General features: G+C 42.3%; 1 protein-coding gene across 1 annotated transcript in view; it reads left to right on the top strand.

Moving 5' to 3' along the window:
* CRYM (crystallin mu) overlaps positions 1–20,679 on the top strand; it is a 182,168-nt gene extending 161,489 nt beyond the window's left edge. The window contains exons 6-8 of the mRNA XM_073647957.1: positions 309–430; positions 3,047–3,131; positions 20,360–20,679. Of these exons, the coding sequence (XP_073504058.1) occupies positions 309–430; positions 3,047–3,131; positions 20,360–20,433 (281 nt within the window). The 3' untranslated portion in view covers positions 20,434–20,679. The remainder of the gene's footprint in view (positions 1–308; positions 431–3,046; positions 3,132–20,359) is intronic.
* Positions 20,680–20,900: the final 221 nt, after the last annotated feature.

Raw genomic sequence — 20,900 nt, forward strand, 5'->3', positions numbered from 1 at the left:
CTGGGTGTACCCTAGGCATGGCTCAATTCTTCTTCATGTTTTCCATCTACCTCTACGGTACCTGGAAAGCCAGAGCTGTCAATCAAGGATGAGGAAGGCAGAGATAGATGGAAAACAAGTAGGTGGGAAGATGCACTGAACTACTTGGCTACGCCAAGGGTGCACTGACCACCTATGCTTGGTTTGAACTGTCATTTTGTGCCGAGAGACTTTCTGTAAGGATAATTTAAAGTGAACAGTCAGTCATTATATGAGTATATTTAGATTTTAGTGATTTAAAGATTAAATAAGACAACGTTCTTTTTCAGCTCTTGGTGCTTGCAGGCCGGACTGGAGGGAATTAGACGATACTCTGATGAAGAATTGTGTCCTTTACGTGGACACCATAGAGGCCAGTCAGAAGGAGTCTGGAGATATTGTGCTATCCGGGGTAAGATGTTTTTCACAAAAAAAATTGGCCACCATTGAGCAGTGAAGAAGAGCACTTCCAGATCATCTGATGATAAAACTACAGTATCCTACTGTATGCGTTTACAACCATAGTAATTGCCCTATTAAGAAAATGTTGTTTAAAAGTTAATAGAAGTACACAAGAACTTCAGGAAAGAGCTCAAAGTGAGCAAACCTATACATCAGATCCCTCTGACAATAATATACACATATGGAAAGAGGCTCATAAACCATACAAAGAACATGTCTTGTCTAAGGCGGATGATAAACGCTTCGTTGGCCCTCAAAAATATTTTGAAGAGGGGAAAAGTGATGGCCACTTGCTTGCCACAGTAGTACGGTCTTATGAAAGCGTTAAAGGGGATTTTGTAAGAGATGCCAACAATATTATGGGGATCTAGAAGGACTATTATGGGGAAGTAAATAAATCTAAATCTAATAATGACGCTGGGAGAGGGAGATTTCTAGACATTATCAATATATCCAAGTTGTCAGCAGAAGCCAATGTGGCTCTGGATCCACGTCTGACTCTCAAAGACCTGAAGGTCGTATCACAATCCATCCCCAATAAAAAGGCATCGGAATCGAATGACTTACTCTGAGAATTTTACTAAAAATATGCTGTGATATTATTACCACAGTTGGATTTGGTCTAGTTGTAGAGGTGCACACTTCAGGGTTGTCCTCTGTCTTCCTTCTTCTTCATCATTACCATTGAGCCCCAGGTATGTTTGTTGAGATGTGAGATAATAGGTTTTAAATGCAGTAATATGCAGGAACGTATCTCCCTTCATGGGAGAGTGATGCGAAAGAAGCCGTTTCTGCAAGCACGCCACAAACAGAGTCGGCTGAGGTATGCAAAAGCACATTTGGAGAAGCTAATTTCTTTTTGGAAGAAGGTCCTGTGGACTGATGAAACCAAGATTGAGTTGTTTGGTCATACAAAAAGGCGTTATGCATGGCGGCAAAAAAACATAGCATTCCAAGAAAACACTTGCTACCCACAGTAAAATTTGGTGGAGGTTCCATCATGCTTTGGGGCTGTGTGGCCAATGCCGGCACCGGGAATCTTGTTAAAGTTGAGGGACGCATGGATTCCCCTCAGTATCAGCAGATTCTTGACAATAATGTTCAAGAATCAGTGATAAAGTTGAAGTTACGCAGGGTATGGATCTTTCAGCAAGGCAATGATCCAAAACACCGCTCCAAATCTACTCAGGCATTCATGCAGAGGAACAATTACAATGTTCTGGAATGGCCATCCCTGTCCCCAGACCTGAATATCATTGAACATCTGTGGGATCATTTGAAGAGGGCTGTCCATGCTCGGCGACCATCAAACTTAACTGAACTGGAATTGTTTTGTAAAGAGGAATGGTCAAAAATACCTTCATCCAGGATCCAGGAAATCATTAAAAGCTACAGGAAGCGACTAGAGGCTGTTATTTTTGCAAAAGGAGGATCTACTAAATATTAATGTCACTTTTCTGCCCATACTTATGCACCTGTCAAATTTTGTTTGAATGCAGATTGCACATTTTCTGTTAGTACAATTTCAAGGCAGAAACATTACTGTGTCCAACAGTTATTACATATATCAAACTGAAATAGCTGTTGCAAAACACCAATTTTTATAAAACATTAAGCTTAAGATTAATAGGGGTGCCCAAACTTTTTCATATAACTGTACTTATTGAGTTGGTTGTGTGATTTGTCTGAATAGTATGTATATAACATAGAGGTAGTCTAAGATACTGAACATAGAATTTATGGGTTTATTGCCTATACATTGGGTTTAAAGGTCAACTTATCGATTGCCGGGCCCTTTTTCTGGCTGTCCTATAGACAATGCATGAAACGGAGGTAGAGCATGCGCACCTCCGCTGCATCCCAGACACACTGAGGGGTGGAATCGTGACAGCCCCATGTAATTTGCAAAAAATGTAATTGTTAATATATTTAAAAAAAATCTGGTAATTTATTAACTATGACACGTTGCCAAGTTCTAATAGAATGACTATAGTTTAGCACTGTACTTGGCTTTCTCGAGTAGTCCTATAGAGAATGAATGGTGCAGTGGTGCGCATGCTCAACTGCACCATTTTTTCAGTGGAAGGCTTGCAGCACTTAAAAGAGCTTCCCCGGACCTCGTTTGTGCTAGCCACTTTGTCTACCAGATCCAAGGGGAACCCTAGCCTTCACTTTTTAGCCTTTTGGGTTGAGTCCACAGAGAGGCTGTTAGCCACTGGAGCGGACTGGCAGAAGATGATGTGAAAGCCGGTTCCATACCAAGAGATGGGACTCAAGAACAAAATTGCCAGGTAGTTGAATAGCCAGATCACGAGCCAAGATGAGAATTAGGAATCAAACTAGCTAAGCAGGATCAAAGTAAAGAGAGTGAACCAGGGAAAGAAGAACTTATAACTGGCAACTGGAGGCAGGGAGTTAAGGCTTTATATGGTGTGTAGCCCCACCTAAGGCTCACAAAAGGGAGTGAATGAGAAAACTAGGGAATTTACCCTCAAGGTTTTCAGAACCTCGGTTTTCATCATCATTTTTTTTTTTTAATTTACTGTTGTTGTTTTTTTCCATTTAGGCATCAATTTTTGGGGAAATTGGTGAAATACTCAAAGGAACAAAATCCGCTTTTCCAGATAAAACAACAGTTTTTAAGTCCGTAGGTAAGAAACAAAATCTGAGATATTGATCAATATTGTCAAAAATGCCTGCATGTATAGTATAAGTTGTCAAAAATAGAACAATTTGAGATAAAACATATGAAGAGGGTGCCCAATGCCATGTGTCATGCACCTTTTGCTTTGATGACTGCTTTGCACACTCTTGGCATTCTCTTGATGAGCTTCAAGAGGTAGTCACCGGAAATGGTCTTCCAACAATCTTGAAGAAGTTCCCAGAGATGCTTAGCACTTGTTGGCCCTTTTGCCTTCACTCTGCGGTCCAGCTCACCCCAAACCATCTCGATTGGGTTCAGGTCTGGTGACTGTGGAGGCCAGGTCATCTGGCGTAGCACTCCATCACTCTCCTTGTTGGTCAAATAGCCCTTACACAGCCTGGAGATGTGTTTAGGGTCATTGTCCTGTTGAAAAATAAATGATGGTCCAACTAAACGTTAACCGGATGGAATAGCATGCCGCTGCAAGATGCTGTGGTAGCCATGCTGGTTCAGTATGCCTTCAATTTTGAATAAATCCCCAACAGTGTCACCAGCAAAGCATGCCCACACCATCACACCTCCTCCTCCATGCTTCACAGTGGGAACCAGGCATGTAGAGTCCATCCGTTCACCTTTTCTGCGTCCCACAAAGACACAGTGGTTGGAACCAAAGATCTCAAATTTGGACTCATCAGACCAAAGCACAGATTTCCACTGGTCTAATGTCCATTCCTTGTGTTCTTTAGCCCAAACAAGTCTCTTCTGCTTGTTGCCTGTCCTTAGCAGTGGTTTCCTAGCAGCTATTTTACCAAGAAGGCCTGCTGCACAAAGTCTCCTCTTAACAGTTGTTGTAGAGATGTGTCTGCTGCTAGAACTCTGTGTGGCATTGACCTGGTCTCTAATCTGAGCTGCTGTTAACCTGCGATTTCTGAGGCTGGTGACTCGGATAAACTTATCCTCAGAAGCAGAGGTGACTCTTGGTCTTCCTTTCCTGGGGCGGTCCTCATGTGAGCCAGTTTCTTTGTAGCGCTTGATGGTTTTTGCAACTGCACTTGGGGACACTTTCAAAGTTTTCCCAATTTTTCGCACTGACTGATCTTCATTTCTTAAAGTAATGATGGCCACTCGTTTTTATTTACTTAGCTGCTTTTTTCTTGCCATAATACAAATTCTAACAGTCTATTCAGTAGGACTATCCGCTGTGTATCCACCAGACTTCTGCACAACCCCATTTATAAGGCAAGAAATACCACTTATTAAACCTGACAGAGCACACCTGTGAAGTGAAAACCATTTCCTGTGACTACCTCTTGAAGATCATCAAGAGAATGCCAAGAGTGTGCAAAGCAGTCATCAAAGCAAAAGGTGGCTAATTTGAAGAACCTAGAATATAAGACATATTTTCAGTCGTTTCACACTTTTTTAAGTATATAATTCCACATGTGTTAATTCATAGTTTTGATGCCTTTAGTGTGAATGTACAATTTTCATAGTCATGAAAATACAGAAAAATCTTTAAATGAGAAGGTGTGTCCAAACTTTTGGTCTGTACTATATATATATATATATATATATATATATATATATATACAATGCTCAAAAAAATAAAGGGAACACTTAAACAACAGAAATGTAGAAATGTTTGCAAATTTATTAAAAAAGAAAAGCTGAAATAACACATGGTCATAAGTATTCAGACCCTTTGCTCAGTATTGAGTAGAAGCACCCTTTTGAGCTAGTACAGCCATGAGTCTTCTTGGGAATGAGACAACAAGTTTTTCACACCTGGATTTGGGGATCCTCTGCCATTCTTCCTTGCAGATCCTCTCCAGTTTGTCAGGTTGGATGGTGAACGTTGGTGGACAGGCTTTTTCAGGTCTCTCCAGAAATGCTCAATTGGGTTTAGGTCAGGGCTCTGGCTGGGCCAGTCAAGAATGGTCACAGAGTTGTTCTGAAGCCACTCCTTTGTTATTTTAGCTGTGTGATTAGGGTCATTGTTTTGTTGAAAGGTGAACCTTCGGCCAAGTTTGAGGTCTTGAGCACTCTGGAAAAGGTTTTCATCCAGGATATCTTTGTATTTGGCCGCATTCATGTTTCCTTCAATTGCAACCAGTCGTCTTATCCCTGCAGCTGAAAAACACCCCCATAGCATGATGCTGCCACCACCATGTTTCACTGTTGGGATTGTATTGCGCAGGTGATGAGCAGTGCCTGGTTTTCTCCACACAAACCGCTTAGAATTATCATCAAAAAGTTCTATCTTCGTCTCATGAGACCAGAGAATCTTATTTCTCATAGTCCAGGAGTCCTTCATGTGCTTTTGAGCAAACTCTATGCAGGTTTTCATATGTCTTGCACTGAGGAGAGGCTTCCGTCGGGCCACTCTGCCATAAAGGCCCGACTGGTGGAGGGCTGCAGTTATAGTTGACTTTGTGGAACTTTCTCCCATCTCCTACTGCATCTCTGGAGCTCAGCCACAGTGATCTTGGGGTTCTTCTTTACCTCTCTCACCAAGGCTCTTCTCCCATGATTGCTCAGTTTGGCTGGACGGCCAAGTCTAGGAAGACTTCTGGTGGTCCCAACTTCTTCCATTTAAGGATTATGGAGGCCACTGTGCTCTTAGGAACCTTAAGTAATGCAGAAATTATTTTGTAACCTTGGCCAGATCTGTGGCTTGCCACAATTCTGTCTCTGAGCTACTTGGGCCGTTCCTTTGAGCTCATGATTCTCATTTGGTCTGACAAGCACTGTGAGCTGTGAGGTCTTATATAGACAGGTGTGTGCCTTTCCAAATCAAGTCCTATCAGTTTAATTAAACACAGCTGGACTCCAATGAAGGAGTAGAACCATCTCAAGGAGGATCACAAGGAAATGGACAGAATGTGACTTAAATATGAGTCTCTGAGCAAAGGGTCTGAATACTTATGACCATGTGATATTTCAGTTTTTCTTTTTTAATAAATTTGCAAAAATTTCTACATTTCTGTTTTTTTTTCAGTCAATATGGGGTACAGAGTGTACTTTAATGAGAAAAAAAATGAACTTTTTAGAATTTACCAAATGGCTGCAATGGAACAAAGAGTGAAAAATTTAAAGTGGTCTGAAAACTTTCCGTACCCACTGTATATATAATTTTTTGCACTAAATTTACAATATACATTAGTCTTGGTAGTTGGCTTGAACCTGAGATCTTGTACTATTCAATATTGTAATATTGCAGTATATTGTAAAATTATCATTCTCCTATGAAGACCGGCCATCAGCACCCGATTTCCAGCCTTTTAAATGCCGTTGTCACTGATTGCCACAGTTAAAGGGGTATTCTCATCTCCCAGATCCTAATAATATTAGCAAATATCTCCAATTATAAATGTAGCATAGTTCTTCTGGTAAGCTACATCGCTTACCCCATGTGCAGGCATTGCAGTAGCTTATGTATCCATGGTTACAGCCACTAATTAACTAACTGTCACTATATCAGTGCTCATAACCATGGATATCTAAGCTACTGCAATGTCCTGCACATGGTGTAAGCAAAATAGCTAATCAGAAGAACAATACTACATTTCTAATTGGAGGTATTTACTAATATTATTATTACTACACCTACTATATATTGGGATAGGATCTTGGTTATAGGCATACCCTTTCAAACTACTGTGTTGTCTAGTAGCAGTTTGACCCGCTAAAAACCAGGAGTGAAGTAGTTATACTCAGATGTCATCTGTACAACACAGCCGGATCCGTGCTGTATGGAGAAGTCTCAACTGCTACACACAGGGCCAAGTGAGCCCCCTATATACAATGGGCTCCCATACTTTCCCTTCTGTGCTGGATACTTGTTATGCCTCCCCATTCACCCTCCCTGTAAATACTATTCATTTTAGTTTGGATGTACTTGGCAACTTGAAAGGGTTATTCCCATACGATTGGGGATAATTTGATTATTACTAAAAGTCCAATGCCGACATCGGTGCACTTGAGCTTTGTCCTGAATGGTGCGGAGGTCCAATCATTGTCTACCGGACTGTCGGAAATAGCTGAACGAGCGAAGGCCGAGCATTTTCTATATGAATAAATTCTATATTTGTCCAAGCATAATGAATGAGTGTATTGTAATAATACTATTGTGCAATTGTTTTACTTGTTGTACAAGCATGTGCATTTTATCTATAGTAATCACAATAAGACTCAAATTACTTGGTAATAACAATAGATTTTGTAATATCATTGCGCAGGATAAAGGGTGCTAACCTCCGCAGCAAGGCAGGGTAAGATAGTGCCATAATAGGGAAAGGCACTCCCCCCTTCTTTTCTTCATTTGCACTGATAATGTGGTTTGTTGTTTTTATAGCATCCAACGGAGTCTAATTTTAAGATATATATTAAAGGTTACATTTTATATGCAAGTATAGGATACCAAATCTGTGAGCTCTCTTGCATTTTATCTATACTGCATTGGTCTTTTATTGGAAAAGTTTACTTGTCACTCTCTTAGGTCAGCGTGACCCATGTAATACATGCTCGGCAATGTAAGCCCATGGTATTTAGGCTAAAAGGCTTGTAAAGAAATGTATATCAATCAAAATAAATTCAGTACAAATTTCCATGGTAACATCTAATTCAGTCCTCTCTATTCTTTCTTTGTTAGTAAATCGCATTATTTTCCCAGGAACGCTGGTTAATGCTTCTACCTAATAAAAGTTACCCGAACGCAGTTTTTCGGATTCTGTCTTAAATGAATTGCACATTAGCAACCGATGAAATATATCTAAATGACTGATCCATCAATTACAGACCCTGGCTAAAACATTTTATGATTGAAAGAATGACACTTTGAACTTCAGCATTATATTATGCCGGCCGCTAATGGATTTCTGGGTCATTATATTAATTTATGGTCGGACCCAAGAGTAATAAATTGTATGGAGAAAAAATTGGTGATGCTCTTAAGATGCATGAATGAATTCAGGTGTTGTGAAATGCACAAAAGAATAGATGTTCACCCCAGGTTGGTAAGATCTTTCTGTACATTTACATACGTTATAAAGAATGAGCGCACCTCAAGGATTCCCAGGAAACATTTAATTTTAAAGGAATCTGTCAGTAGGATCAACCCTACTAAGCCGTCTATATGGACATGTAGGTCGTAGAAAGGTAAATAAAATGATATCTTGATATCTGTAATCCGATGTCTTATTCCAGAGAAATCAAGGTTTTTCTTAATATGTAAATGAACGGTTAAGATCTATGGGCCGGACATAGATCTCCCTGAGAATCTATCTCTAGAGCTTGCTTTAAATGAAAGGGGGCATTACCAGTGTGAGACATATAGATCAGGAGAGCACACTGTCAGTCATTACTTGGTTCACACTGGTCTTCTACAGGCCCTCATTACTGTTATCTTGATCCTCCTTTCAAGCCCAGTGTTAGGAGGACGGTTGCAGACAACTTTATTATAATGGAACGCAACCGACCCCGGGGCCCGCAATGCAGCCTGGTGGACTGCTGCTGAACACTTTCCGGTTGAAAAGGAAAGTAACCAACTTAAATGATAAACCCTTCCGTGTTACTGCACACAGGAATGGGTATAGCGGTTCGCTCTATCTCCGTTAACTGCACAGGAGATGCGCGACCGGGGAAGTAGCTGTAGCCCTGTTAGCTACACAGGGACTACACTGGCGGCGCTAGGATGCGTGTGTGACTACGCCGACGGGTACACGTGCCTCCAGCCGGCATGCTACCGGACTGAAGAGTACTACTCCACATGGCTGACAGGCGATAGCCGTGAATAGGACGCCTGCAGGCTGCTCGGGGTGTTAGGCGACCCCTTTGGCAGAGCCAGACTGCTAGGCGAAGCTACCTGCCTATTTCAACTAGCCTGCCTATAGAAACTACGTGGAACACAGTCATCCACACAACAGCATCACTTGCTCAATGATCAGAGCGCGCCGCCATGTTTGTGGGTGGGTCTTTTAAAGACTAAGCCCTGCCCACCTTCGCACTATTGGTGGCGTCACCCGCGACCAATCAGGCGGTGCTAGTTCACCGGATCAGGTGGTTGCCAAACCACCAATCACGGTCCTCCAGGTCACGGACATGCTCAGTGCGGAGAATCCTGGACTTAGACTCCAACAGCCCTGTCTCCCTCAGCAACCTAAGCTTAACATTGCTAGGCACAAATACCCAAGAGACGATCTGTACACCTCATGGACCAGCTAGGTGCTGGGGCCAATGACAATGCTGAGCAGTATCAGCCCCAGCTGGACCAAAATGGGAGACCACAGAAGGCTCAGGACCCGTTTCAAATCCACCAACAACCTGGCACCTAACACCCAGACTTCATTGGATTGCACTATATACTGCAGAACTCTAGTATTGCTGTATACAAAACAAGCCATCAAATGATCTCAGGTTCAAGTTCCCTAAAGGAAGTTAAAAAAAGAAAAATTATGATTTTTTTAAAAAATATCAATGCTTGAATCAGCACTCTTTCCCAGTTTAAAAATATAAAATTAACTAACCCATATGCTAAAGAGAGAAGAATCGACGCCTTCAAAATGTGGTGCTGGAGAAGGATGCTATCAACACCATGGATGGCAAGAAGAACAAACAAATCAAATTTTGGAACAAATCGAGCCAGACATGTCACTAGAAGCACAGATCACCAAGTTACGACTTGCCTATTTTGGGCACTTCATACGAAGAGAGTAGTGATGAGCAAGCATGCTCGCCACTGCTCGGTACTCGCCCAAGCATCTCAATACTCGAGATGCTCGGAGCTCGCCGAGTACTTTGGAGATGCTCGGGCGGATGCTCGGGTCCCCGTCCTGCATGTCTGGCGCTATTTAGAGCACCAATCATGGAGGGATTGTCTGCCGCTCACTGTAATGTCACAGCCATGGTGGTTGTGGCATTACAGTGATTGCCCAAATCGATGGGAACAGTGCTCACAGTGAAACATGAAAAGCCGGCAATTCATCAGCGGCATACACCGGTACCCGACAATTTAGAAAACTTTCACTATGGGGTTAGTAATGGGGGTGTCTTATAGACTCCTCTCCATTACTAACCTGGGCTTGATGTCAGTTGGAATTATAAGCTGACATCAACCCCAGCCCTATTACCCCACTGCCACCGCTACAGGGCAGTGGGAAGAGCGAGGCTAAGTGCCAGAATTGGCGCATCCTATGGATGCGCCATTTCTGGGGCGGCTGACGGCTGGTGTTTCTAGCCTGGGAGGGGGCCAATATTCATGGCACCCTTCCTGGGCTATTAATATCAGCCCCCAGCTGTCTAGCTAGCCTTTGCTAGGTATTAAAATAGAGGGGACCCCACGTCATTTTTTTTTTGGGTCCCCCATTTTAATAGCTAGTAAAGGCTAGGTATTCAGCTGGGGCCTGATATTAGTAGCTTGGGAAGCTCGGTGGGTATTACCCCCTTCCCAGGCTTCAAACATCTGCCCCAGCCGTCTGCTTAACCTCCGCTAAAGACTAATAATACGGGGAACCCCACGCCAATTTTTTTTTAAGTAATCCTTTATTTTAACACTAAATGACAAGTACAGTCACCAACACTGTCACTGTACTTAGAAACATGTCAGTCACATATATAATATCTATCTAATCTATGTGTGATGCTCTATTCTTTCTGTTCTAAATTGTCGGGTACCGGTGTATGCCGCTGATGAATTGCCGGCCGGCTTTCTTAAGGAGACGGGTGCATGAAAATCTTAGGACACTAGTGTGTTCCAAGTGCCCTGCTATGTTTTTCATGCTCCCTCCTATATACCCTGCCTGCCCGTCTGCCTATATATTCTGCCCGCCTGACGTTTAATTGAGCGCTGTTCCCATCGATTTGGGCAATTTTTGACCTTCTGCAGACCGCCGAGGGGGACCGCCAGAAAAATTCTCGAGTTTCCCATAGACTTACATTGGGCTCATTGCTCGGGTCGAGCACCCAAGTATTCCAATGTGCTTGACCCAAGCTTCGAGCACCCGAGCATTTTAGTGCTCGCTCATCACAGGAAGAGAGCAATCACTGGAGAAGGACATCATGGTCAGAAGAATAGAAGGAACGAGGTGAAGAGGAAGACCAGCAACCTGATGGCTTGATACTATCAAGATAACAGTGGAGAAGACCCTGGTGGACCTATCTAAGCTTGCACAAGATCGATATTCCTAAAGAGCATTCATCCATAAAGTCACCATGGCATCATCAGGTCACCAAAATAAATGGTAAAGGGGAAAAAAAATCTAAATTACATAATTGGCATTTTTAGGTCCTCCCTCCTTTTCCTAATAAAGTGCAGTAAAAAGCTATCAAAATGTCATAATGACACCAAAACGGTACCTACAAAAATGTCAGCTTGCCAGGCAAAACAAAACCCTCACACAGCTCAGTTAAAGGAAAAATGAAAAAGTTATTTGTCTCAGAAAATTGTGACACAAACCAATTTTTTTTTTATTTTTAGAAATCTCCAATTTTTTTTCCCCACATAAAAAAAATTCAAGTTTGGTATCAAAGTAATCACACTGAGTTAAAGAGTCATGATACCAGATCTATTTTACCGCTCAATGAGCACCATAACAACAAAACAGCAAAAACAAATGGCAGATTTTTTTTTTAACCATTTCACCACACTTGGAATTTGGTTTCTGTCTTTCAGTACATTGCATGGTAAAATGATTGTCACTCAAAACTAAAATTCATCCAGAAAAATAATAAGTTCTCATATGGCTGTGTCAATAAAAAAAATTGGCTTTTTGAAGAAGGTGAAGAAAAGCAAAATATCATGCAAAAATTAACCATGGCAGGAAGGAGTTAGGATTTATTGTGCTATTTTTCATTATTGACTTTCCTTGCAAAAAATTCCGTGCACAGATCTGCACTTGTTTTTTTGCATTCTCTCTTTATGGCTCTGGTAATGCTACGATTTCACATGCTTTTGCGATGTGACTTCATCTTATATGACAGACCGATGGTGAAGGCACAGAGATCCGACAATGCCTAGAATAGAAAACTTACATATTTCCAATGACTGCAGAGAAGGAATACTGCATCCTACTTATGAAATAATAACTCGGACACCAGTATAACTTTCAATTTATTTTAACCAACCAACCAACAAAGTGGAATGCCCACAACCAAAAATAGGGTGATCTGTAATGATGGCTATCTGCCACGTAAATCACCCCCTTCTGTAGTTTTGTGATGCTAGTCACAACTTACTGCCACGCCATGAGGTGGGGAAGTCAGGACGTCTGAGGTCAAAAGCCAGAAGGGTATGTCATAAACAGAGGGGTGAGGCAAAGGCATAGTCATGTCACAGTTCGTGGTCAAAATTCCAAGAAGATATCGGATTAAGACAAAAGGGTTAGGCAAACAGATGGTCAAAGGCAAATCTAAGATCAGTCAGCAAAAGATCAAAATACAGAACCAACAGCACAGTGCAAACTCACAGCAAGCAGAGCAGAGCTACAACTGGCGGGGACAAGAGGCAGACAGTCAGCTAAATAGCCTGGGAATATTCCAAACAAGAGACACCTGTAGGAAGCCCAGCATCCCCCAACACTGATTGAGCGACTGAACTGTCACTCACCACACTGACATCTCAGCACATCCAATCCTCAGATTGGACAGCTGAGCTGTCTATCACAATACTAACAACTCAGCATGTCTCTGGCCCAGATATGATGGCTGAGCTGTCACTCACCACACTGAGAGAAGGAATCGTGTGAGCAACTCAAATGACATATTTCTTGTTTCATGTAGATATTCCGTACTTTCTAAGTCTCTTTTTTTAATACTTGTATATTTATGTTTCTATTAATTTTTAAATGACTTTTAATATTATTATTTGTGTGTAATAATAAACACATAAAAACATGGGACACCATAGCATCCAACGAGAGAAAGAATGGTAGGGAAAGTAACACACTCTTCTCTATTTTTAATCTTTCAGGAAAAAGGGATGAACCCTGTGCTAACCCCTTCCTATACAATCATAGAATACCCCTTTACGTTATTCAGGGTGTTACATTAACCCCAACATGGCAACTGCCAAAATAGCCCATGCCCATAATAACCTCTTTTTAACAACTTCTTCCCTGCAGGTAGACACTTCCCAGTTAGGCAGTGTGGACCTTTTCAGAAGTAAAATTTTGGGTGAAAAAGTGGAAAAACTGTTTCTATTTGATGGTTAAAAATAGTGGATCAAGATAGAAGAGGAAATCACTGTTAAATTCTGAGCTAAAAATGTCTTTAATCTGCTCTCGTACACCAGTGATTGTGAAGCCAAGAGTTCTGAATTTTGATAAAAGGACTTTAAATAGGTCTGTAGTTGGTATTGAAGCAGCTGAGCAGCCCCACAGTGAGGACCACTGACTGCTTGATAACTGAAGATGTAGAGGTGACTTTCCTGAATTGTATCTCATCAAATCAGCAAGGAGCTCAAACTCCACTTATTGTAAGGACCCAAGGCATGAATTAAAGTTTATGTGAAGAAAGTTGCTTTTTTACTATTACTATTCCCTTTTCCAGACAATTCATAGTGTCAAGGTTTCTGTCTATAAACAGATGTGACAACCATGTTGGATCCATGTTTTAGCAACTCTAGTGGGTCCCATTGATTTGTAATGGGGGGAGGACAGGATTCCTTTAAAGAGGTTGTCCCATCACAGCAAGTTATCACAGGGTAGTTGGGACCACCACCGATTCTAAGAATGGAACACTGAGATGTTCTGTTAGCATGGAGCTGTATGCGCACCACTAGTCCATCCATTGTCTATAGGAGCACCGGAGATAGTAAAGTACAGCGTTCGTCTCTTTCTGGCAGTCCCATCGGTAATGAATGGAGCAGTGGTGCGAATGTCTGACCAATGCATAATTCCATGGGTGAATATCAGATCCCGTTCTGGAGTTTGGACACCACTTTAAGGTTCTGTTATTTCTGACAAGAACAATGTTCCAGACTTTACTATTTTTAACAAGAAAGGTACCAGAACTACAACAGTGTTTCAATACTGGTGGAGCACAACTGGAATCCAATGGCCGGAGGAGCACGAGCCGAGAACAGCAAGTGGTAGTTTTGGTTCTTGGAAGCAGCAATGGGAATGATAGGAACAATTTGGAGAGGAGTGGGAACAGTCTGGGTAAGACAATGGAAATGGTAGGAACAATTCAGAGAGGAGTGGGAACAGTCTGGGTAAGACAATGGGAATGGTAGGAACAATTCGGAGAGGAGTGGTAACAGTCTGGGTAAGACAGTTCTCAGGCGCTGGATACTGGAACTAGACTAAAGGCTAGACACAATACTCAAGCAATGAGTGGCTTTAAAGGGACTCTTTCAGCACAGAATGACTGTTCAAACCAAGTACAGGTGCTCGTTGCATCATGCCGGGGCCAATCATTTAAATACATCTTCCCACCTGCTTGGTTTCAATCTATCTCTGCCTTATGAAGTCAGAGCTGTCAATCAAATAGAAGGTGGTTGAGCTAGAGGGAAAACAAGCAAGTGGGAAGGTGTATTTAAATGATTGGCTTTTCCATGATGCACCAAGCAGCAAAACTTAGTTTGAACAGTCGTCATGTGCTGACGGAATCCCTTTAAGTAGGTCCAAACAGGAAACTATATGGTTCCACAGGTTCAACATCGGCCATATTAGTAAAGGGCGATTGCAGAAACACAACAGCAGCCTCCAGTGGTAAGGAGTGGAAATGCAGTACAATTTATCAAGATGAATAAGAGCAGCCACTAGTGGTCAATCTGTAGAATTGTCTCAGACTGTACGCGCACGTAGCCAGAGGCTCACCAGTCACTGTCAGTGGGCAGGAGAAAATGCCAGGAACTCACCTATATGACTGGTGCACAGCTTGGCTCGGTACCCAGCAGCTAGTCAGAGTATGTTTTTATTTCTGAAACGCTGCAGCAAAGAGGGACCAAAATGGTGATCGGTCTGCAAACAATGTCCTATGTAGAATGGTTAGAGGATTTTGCAATGTTTAGTTTTCAAAAGAGAAGACTGAGAGGAGACTTAATAGCTGTCTACAAATACCTCAAGAGCTGTCACAGTGTAGATAGAAAAGAGGCTACATGGCACTCCCTCCCTCTGTCACAGTGTAGAGGGATCATCCTTATCCTCATTTGCACATGGAAACACAAGAAGCAATGGGATGAAACTGAATAGGAGAAGATACATATTAGATATTAGAAAAAACTTTCTGACAATGAGGGTGATCAATGAGTGGAACAGGCGGCCACGAGAGGTGGTGAGGTCTCCTTCAATGGAAGTCTTCAAACAGAGGATGGACAGACATCTGTTTGAGATGGTTTTGTGAATCCTGCTTTGAGCAGGGGGTTGGACACGATGACCCAGGAGGTCCCTTCCAACTATAACATTCTATGATTCTACGGCTGTGATTGTATAGCCTGGGGCTGATACATACAGCTGATTCAGAATAATTGTCATATTTCTGCTGGCTATTCAGAATTTGGCTGCTCCTTACTACCCAGTTGTAGTTATTTCTATATCTCCCACTGCTGCAAAGAGCAGCAGAAGTCATGTTGCATATAAACCTCACATTACTGATAACTGTGGGTCCTAGAGGTCATGAGTGATCTAATACTGATAATCTATATTACACTGTGTGTAAGTGATTGAAGGGGTATTTCGGTTGGAACAAGCTATCACCCATCTGTATGGTAGGTGATAACTTTTAGATCGGTGGGATCCAACCTCATTAAAATGGAGTGGCAGTGTGCATACTCTACTCAACCCATTGGCACCCAACAATTTTGTTACGTGGGTGGTGGGGGGAGGTGATAGGAGTCAGCTCAGTTCATTTGAATGTTGCTGACGGAGACTGAAATGGTTAAACGGCAGCAAATGGACGCAATGTAGGACATACTATGACATCCTAAGTCAGGAAGCGGTTAAAGGAGGTTTCCTGATAAAGACACAGAAAAATCAAATGATCTTGGGTTAATATAAAGGAAAAAGTTGTACCTGCCTTTCAAATACATCTCCGATCACACGACAACTGTGTTTCCCCGCACATCTTTGTTTGAGTTACTGGAGTGACATGAGTGAGATAAATCAACTTCCAGTGCAGCCAATGATTACGTAATGATAATATCTCTTCTTAGTTCTGATAATGACCCATGGGTTAGGTTGGAAAAGTGCTAAATTTCTGCACACTCAAGAAGTGGAATTGGTTCTGCACAACATGCAAGATCAACAAAACGTTTTCCATTTATTATTATTATTTATTATTATAGCGCCATTTATTCCAAGGTGATTTACATGTGAAAAGGGGTCATCAACTGTTACAGGAGGAGCGAGGACCCTGCCCGCGAGGGCTCACAATCTGCAAGGGATGTGTGAGGATACAGTAGGTGAGGGTAGAGCTGGTCGTGCAGCAGTATGGTGGAGCAGTGGTTACTGCAGGTTATAGGCTTGTCGGAAGAGGTGGGTCTTCAGCTTCCTTTGAAGGTTTCCACGGTAGGCGACAGTCTGATACGTTGGGGTAGAGAGTTCCAGAGTAGGGGGGATGCACGGGAGAAATCTTGTATGCGATTGTGGGAGGAGGAGATAAGAGGGGAGTAGAGAAGGAGATCTTGTGAGGACCAGAGGTTGCGTGCAGGTAAGTACTGGGAGACTAGGTCACGGATGTATGGAGAGCATACATTTAGATCACAGCATTTAGAAGGCAGGCACAGGGAGCACCCTCTGCCCTCCAATCGGCGCCCCTATGTTGTCATCGCAGAGGCCCGATCATTGCCATACTGACCCGATGTCGCCTGGGTCACCAGGTTCTAGCAAACTTGATAGATCATGCACAGTGCATGATCTAAAAAGCTTTTATGACAACAGACTGTCAGTTCTAATGCATTGCAATACTGGTGCATTGAAATGCACTAGAACTGCGATCAGACTGCAGAAAGTGAAAGTCCCATAGTGAGACTAAGTAAAGAGGTTCAAAAAAATTGTAAAAAATATTTTTAAAAGAATCACAAAATAAAAAAATACTGTATGTATGTACAGTGTGTGTGTGTATGTATATATAAATATATATATATATTTATATATATATATAATTATATTGTACACGTAAATAAATATGCTTATGAAAAAAAAAAACAAACATATTTGGTATCGCCACGTCCGGTACGACCCGAGCTATAAAAACTAAATTATGCTTTTTCATGAAACTGCCGAACAAAAAGTGGAATAAAACGTGATAAAAAAGATGAATGTGTAGCGCCCCGAGGGTTCGGCCGCTACAGAGGTATTGCACCTCAACCAGAGGTGTGGTATTCCACTCCCAGGTAAGGATGGAGTATGGACCAGGGCTCAGTTAGCTGCATACACCACACACACCCCATTTCCGGGGGACAGCTCTACGGTGCTCCCATTTATATATATATATGCAGGCACATCTGACTATGTCCCTGGCTGGAGTGGGGAGGGGGGAGGAAAACCCAGTGATGTAGGAGCAGAAGGGGACGGTTTCTGGAGCATAGGAAGGAGCTCATTGGGTGCTGGTCACCTGAGCTCAGACACAGTGAAGCAGATAAAAGGTGGGCACCATCTTAGTTCTGGGTGCAGAAAGAGAAGTTCACTGGAGAGGTGACAGGGAGCAGAGGCTCTGTAGGAGCTCTGCTCAGAGGCAGGCCTAGAGAAAAGGCCGGGGCCAGAGAGGAGGAAGGAAGGAGAAGTAGGCCTGGAGAAGAGGCCGAGGGAAGGAGGAGAAGAAGGAACAGGAAAGAAGGAGAAGAGACAGAGAAGTAGAAAGGCTCAGAAACAAGAAGGCAGAAGGGACCCTAAGAACCCACGAGATAACGGGTGAAGGGTCAGGCAGAATAAGGGTACCGGATTCCCAAGTTGGTGGAGGAGAAACTACCCTCAGCCAAAGACCGGACGTCGTGATCATTTATTGGTGCGACCCCCCGCCAAACCTGCTAGGAAGGCACCATATAGGATAGTGGGAAATGGGGCCCACGTTTGCCCGCATAGATCCGCGGCAGCTGGACAGAAGTTTGGTCACTGTTGGGGTATGAGCCAGAGAAAGGACAGAAGGGGGTCCTGTGCCATACTCCTGAATTGCCTGGGGGTTGACCGAGCCCCTCACCTGGTGGACGCAGCACGGCTTGGGCAGTCATTACCTGTACAGAAATGGCTTGGAGTATACGAACTGTGAGTAAAAGACCCTGGACTGCAACACGTTGTCTCTGTGTTTCTTACCGCGCCAGCACTAACGGTACTGGGACGCCCTGCACCACAACCCCCACCATCTCCGCTCACTGCCCTGAGGCTACACTCCTTCCGTGGGGAGTTGTACTATTCTCTGCTGCACCCACAACACCAGCCTCAGCGGTCTGCCCTGCAGCGGAGGTTCACTCTGACCGCAATCCACGGGTGGCGTAGTCGGACATTCATAACTATACTAATAGACTGCCACAGCATTTGGTCTGACCACCCTAAGCCACGGGACCGGGTTGCCACTACCACCCCCATCAGCACCGTACACAAGAAGGCCCGGTTCCGAGTACCCCACGGCCCAGGGGGCGAGTCAAATGTAAATAAAAATGGTATCACTGAACACTTCATCTTTTCCCGCAAAAAACAAGCCACCATACAGCTCCATCAACTAAAAAATAACAAAGTTACAGCTCTCAGAATGAAGCAATGCAAAAAGAATTATTTTTTCTATAAAATAGTTTTTATTGCGTAAAAGCCGCAAAACATAAAAAAAAATATAAATATGGTATCGATGTAATCACACTGACCCGAAGAATAAAGCTACCTTATCAAATTTTATCACATGTGGAACGGCATAAAAAAAATAAAATAAAAAACAATTCCTGTATTCCAGGTGGCTCAGTGGTTAGCACTGCAGCCTTGCATCCCTGGGGTTCTGGGTTCAAATTCCACCAAGGACAACATCTGCAAGGAGTTTGTGTGTCCTCCCTGTATTTGCGTGAGTTTTCACCAAGTTCTCTGGTTTTCTCCCACACTCCAAAGACATACTGATAAATTGTGAGCCCCAATGGGGACAGTGCCGATAATGTCTGTAAATTGTCTGAATTGTAAAGCGCTGCAAAATGTGTTGGTGTTATATAAATAAAAAGATTAATATTATTGGTTTTTATTCATTCTGCCTCACAAAGATCAGAATAGAAATCACTGCCGCAGCTTCTGCCCCCTCCCTGAAACAAAGTATCTTCAGTGGCGCCTGTTTCAGGGTTTGGGCTAGTCCCTGCTCAACCGATCCTGCATCATTTGTCAATTCCAACAGATGCTCAGTAGATTCTTGTTACTGTGCGATATGCACTATGCGCACCCTTGCCGGTTGTGATCAGAAGTAGTGAGCCAGGAGGAGAGCGCACTGTGAGTGCACGTTGTAAGAATAGCCAAGGAGGGAGCGCACTGTCAGTGCACATTGTAAGAATAGCCAAGGAGGGAGCGCACTATGCATATTGCATCGTGATAAAAATCTACTGAGCATCCAATGGAATTGACAACCGGGTCACTGCTAACGCTTAGTTTTAGAGATGGGGCAGAGCCTGCGGCAGTTACCGCAGCCTCCATCCCCTGATGACGACTCACTTAAGTATCCCAGCATGCACTGGGATTCACAAACAAAGTGCCATCAAAAATGGAAGTAGTAAAAAAAAAGAGTAGAGAGAGAATGTTAGGGGCATTTTAATTAAAGCATATTAGAAAATAGATTCAATTATGGCATTAGATAGGGATTAGGGTGAAAATTAATTTTGTATTTCGGACCATCCCCTTAATGCAAAAGCTGTTGGTCTATGAGTCGTTTATGACACCATTCAGACTGGGATAGTGTTGAACTGCCCTAATCTCATTATTTTATACTGTATTGGAATTTGTTAATGATATGGCCCTTGTAAACTAGACAATGATGACCATTTTTGATACAGAAAAAAAAGAACGTGTCATTGTAAAATTACCTATTTTTTAAATTTAGGTTTTTATGTTAAATAAATATATTTATTTTTATTTTTGGCTATTTGACCTGTATACACAATAATAACCATCAAGGATATAATTAATTTGATGGTAGGAGCTCAATGTTCTTTCTTTTTGTGGGGCTATGGTAGCCAATCCAAAAAGGGACAAACAGTGAGGCTTTATTATTGTGTTACATGTATGACAATTAGGTCTTATTTGTTTATTACATTTTTTCCCTTTTTTATGTCTCATTCAGGCATGGCAATTGAAGACACAGTCTCAGCAAAACTGGTTTATGACTCCTGGCTATCCAGTAAAGGAAACAAATAAATGCTAAGGCGCATCAGTTCTAGCAGTCATTAACATAATATTTCCAATAAAGATATTTTCTAGAGTTTTTTTTATCATTCCACTTCTTATGATTTTTATTGTTGATTAATTATATTTTTACTACACCTGTTAAGCATCATTATTTTGCTGTCAAATTAAGCATAATTTGTTGCCTAGTAGTTATAACATGCCAGCAAATTGTATATCAACATGTTCTGTTTTAGAATAATGAGGTGTCAATGACATGAATATGCTAAACACATTTCTTTGAAAACAATAAACTATTACTGTCGTTTGATACATGTTTATTTGGTGTCTGTTAGATAATGTACATTTTTTAGAGAGATAGTCACCCAACCTTTATCCAAATATACACAGACACATCCCTTTTGTCTCCTACTTCCCACAATGTGTGTCAGTGTTGTATTTGTGACTGTCATGTACCCATATAAACAAAAGTATTGGGC

The sequence above is a fragment of the Phyllobates terribilis genome, unplaced genomic scaffold (assembly GCF_046119375.1).
Source record: "Phyllobates terribilis strain yellow unplaced genomic scaffold, ASM4611937v1 Scaffold_9__5_contigs__length_417890890, whole genome shotgun sequence".
NCBI lineage: Eukaryota > Metazoa > Chordata > Amphibia > Anura > Dendrobatidae > Phyllobates > Phyllobates terribilis.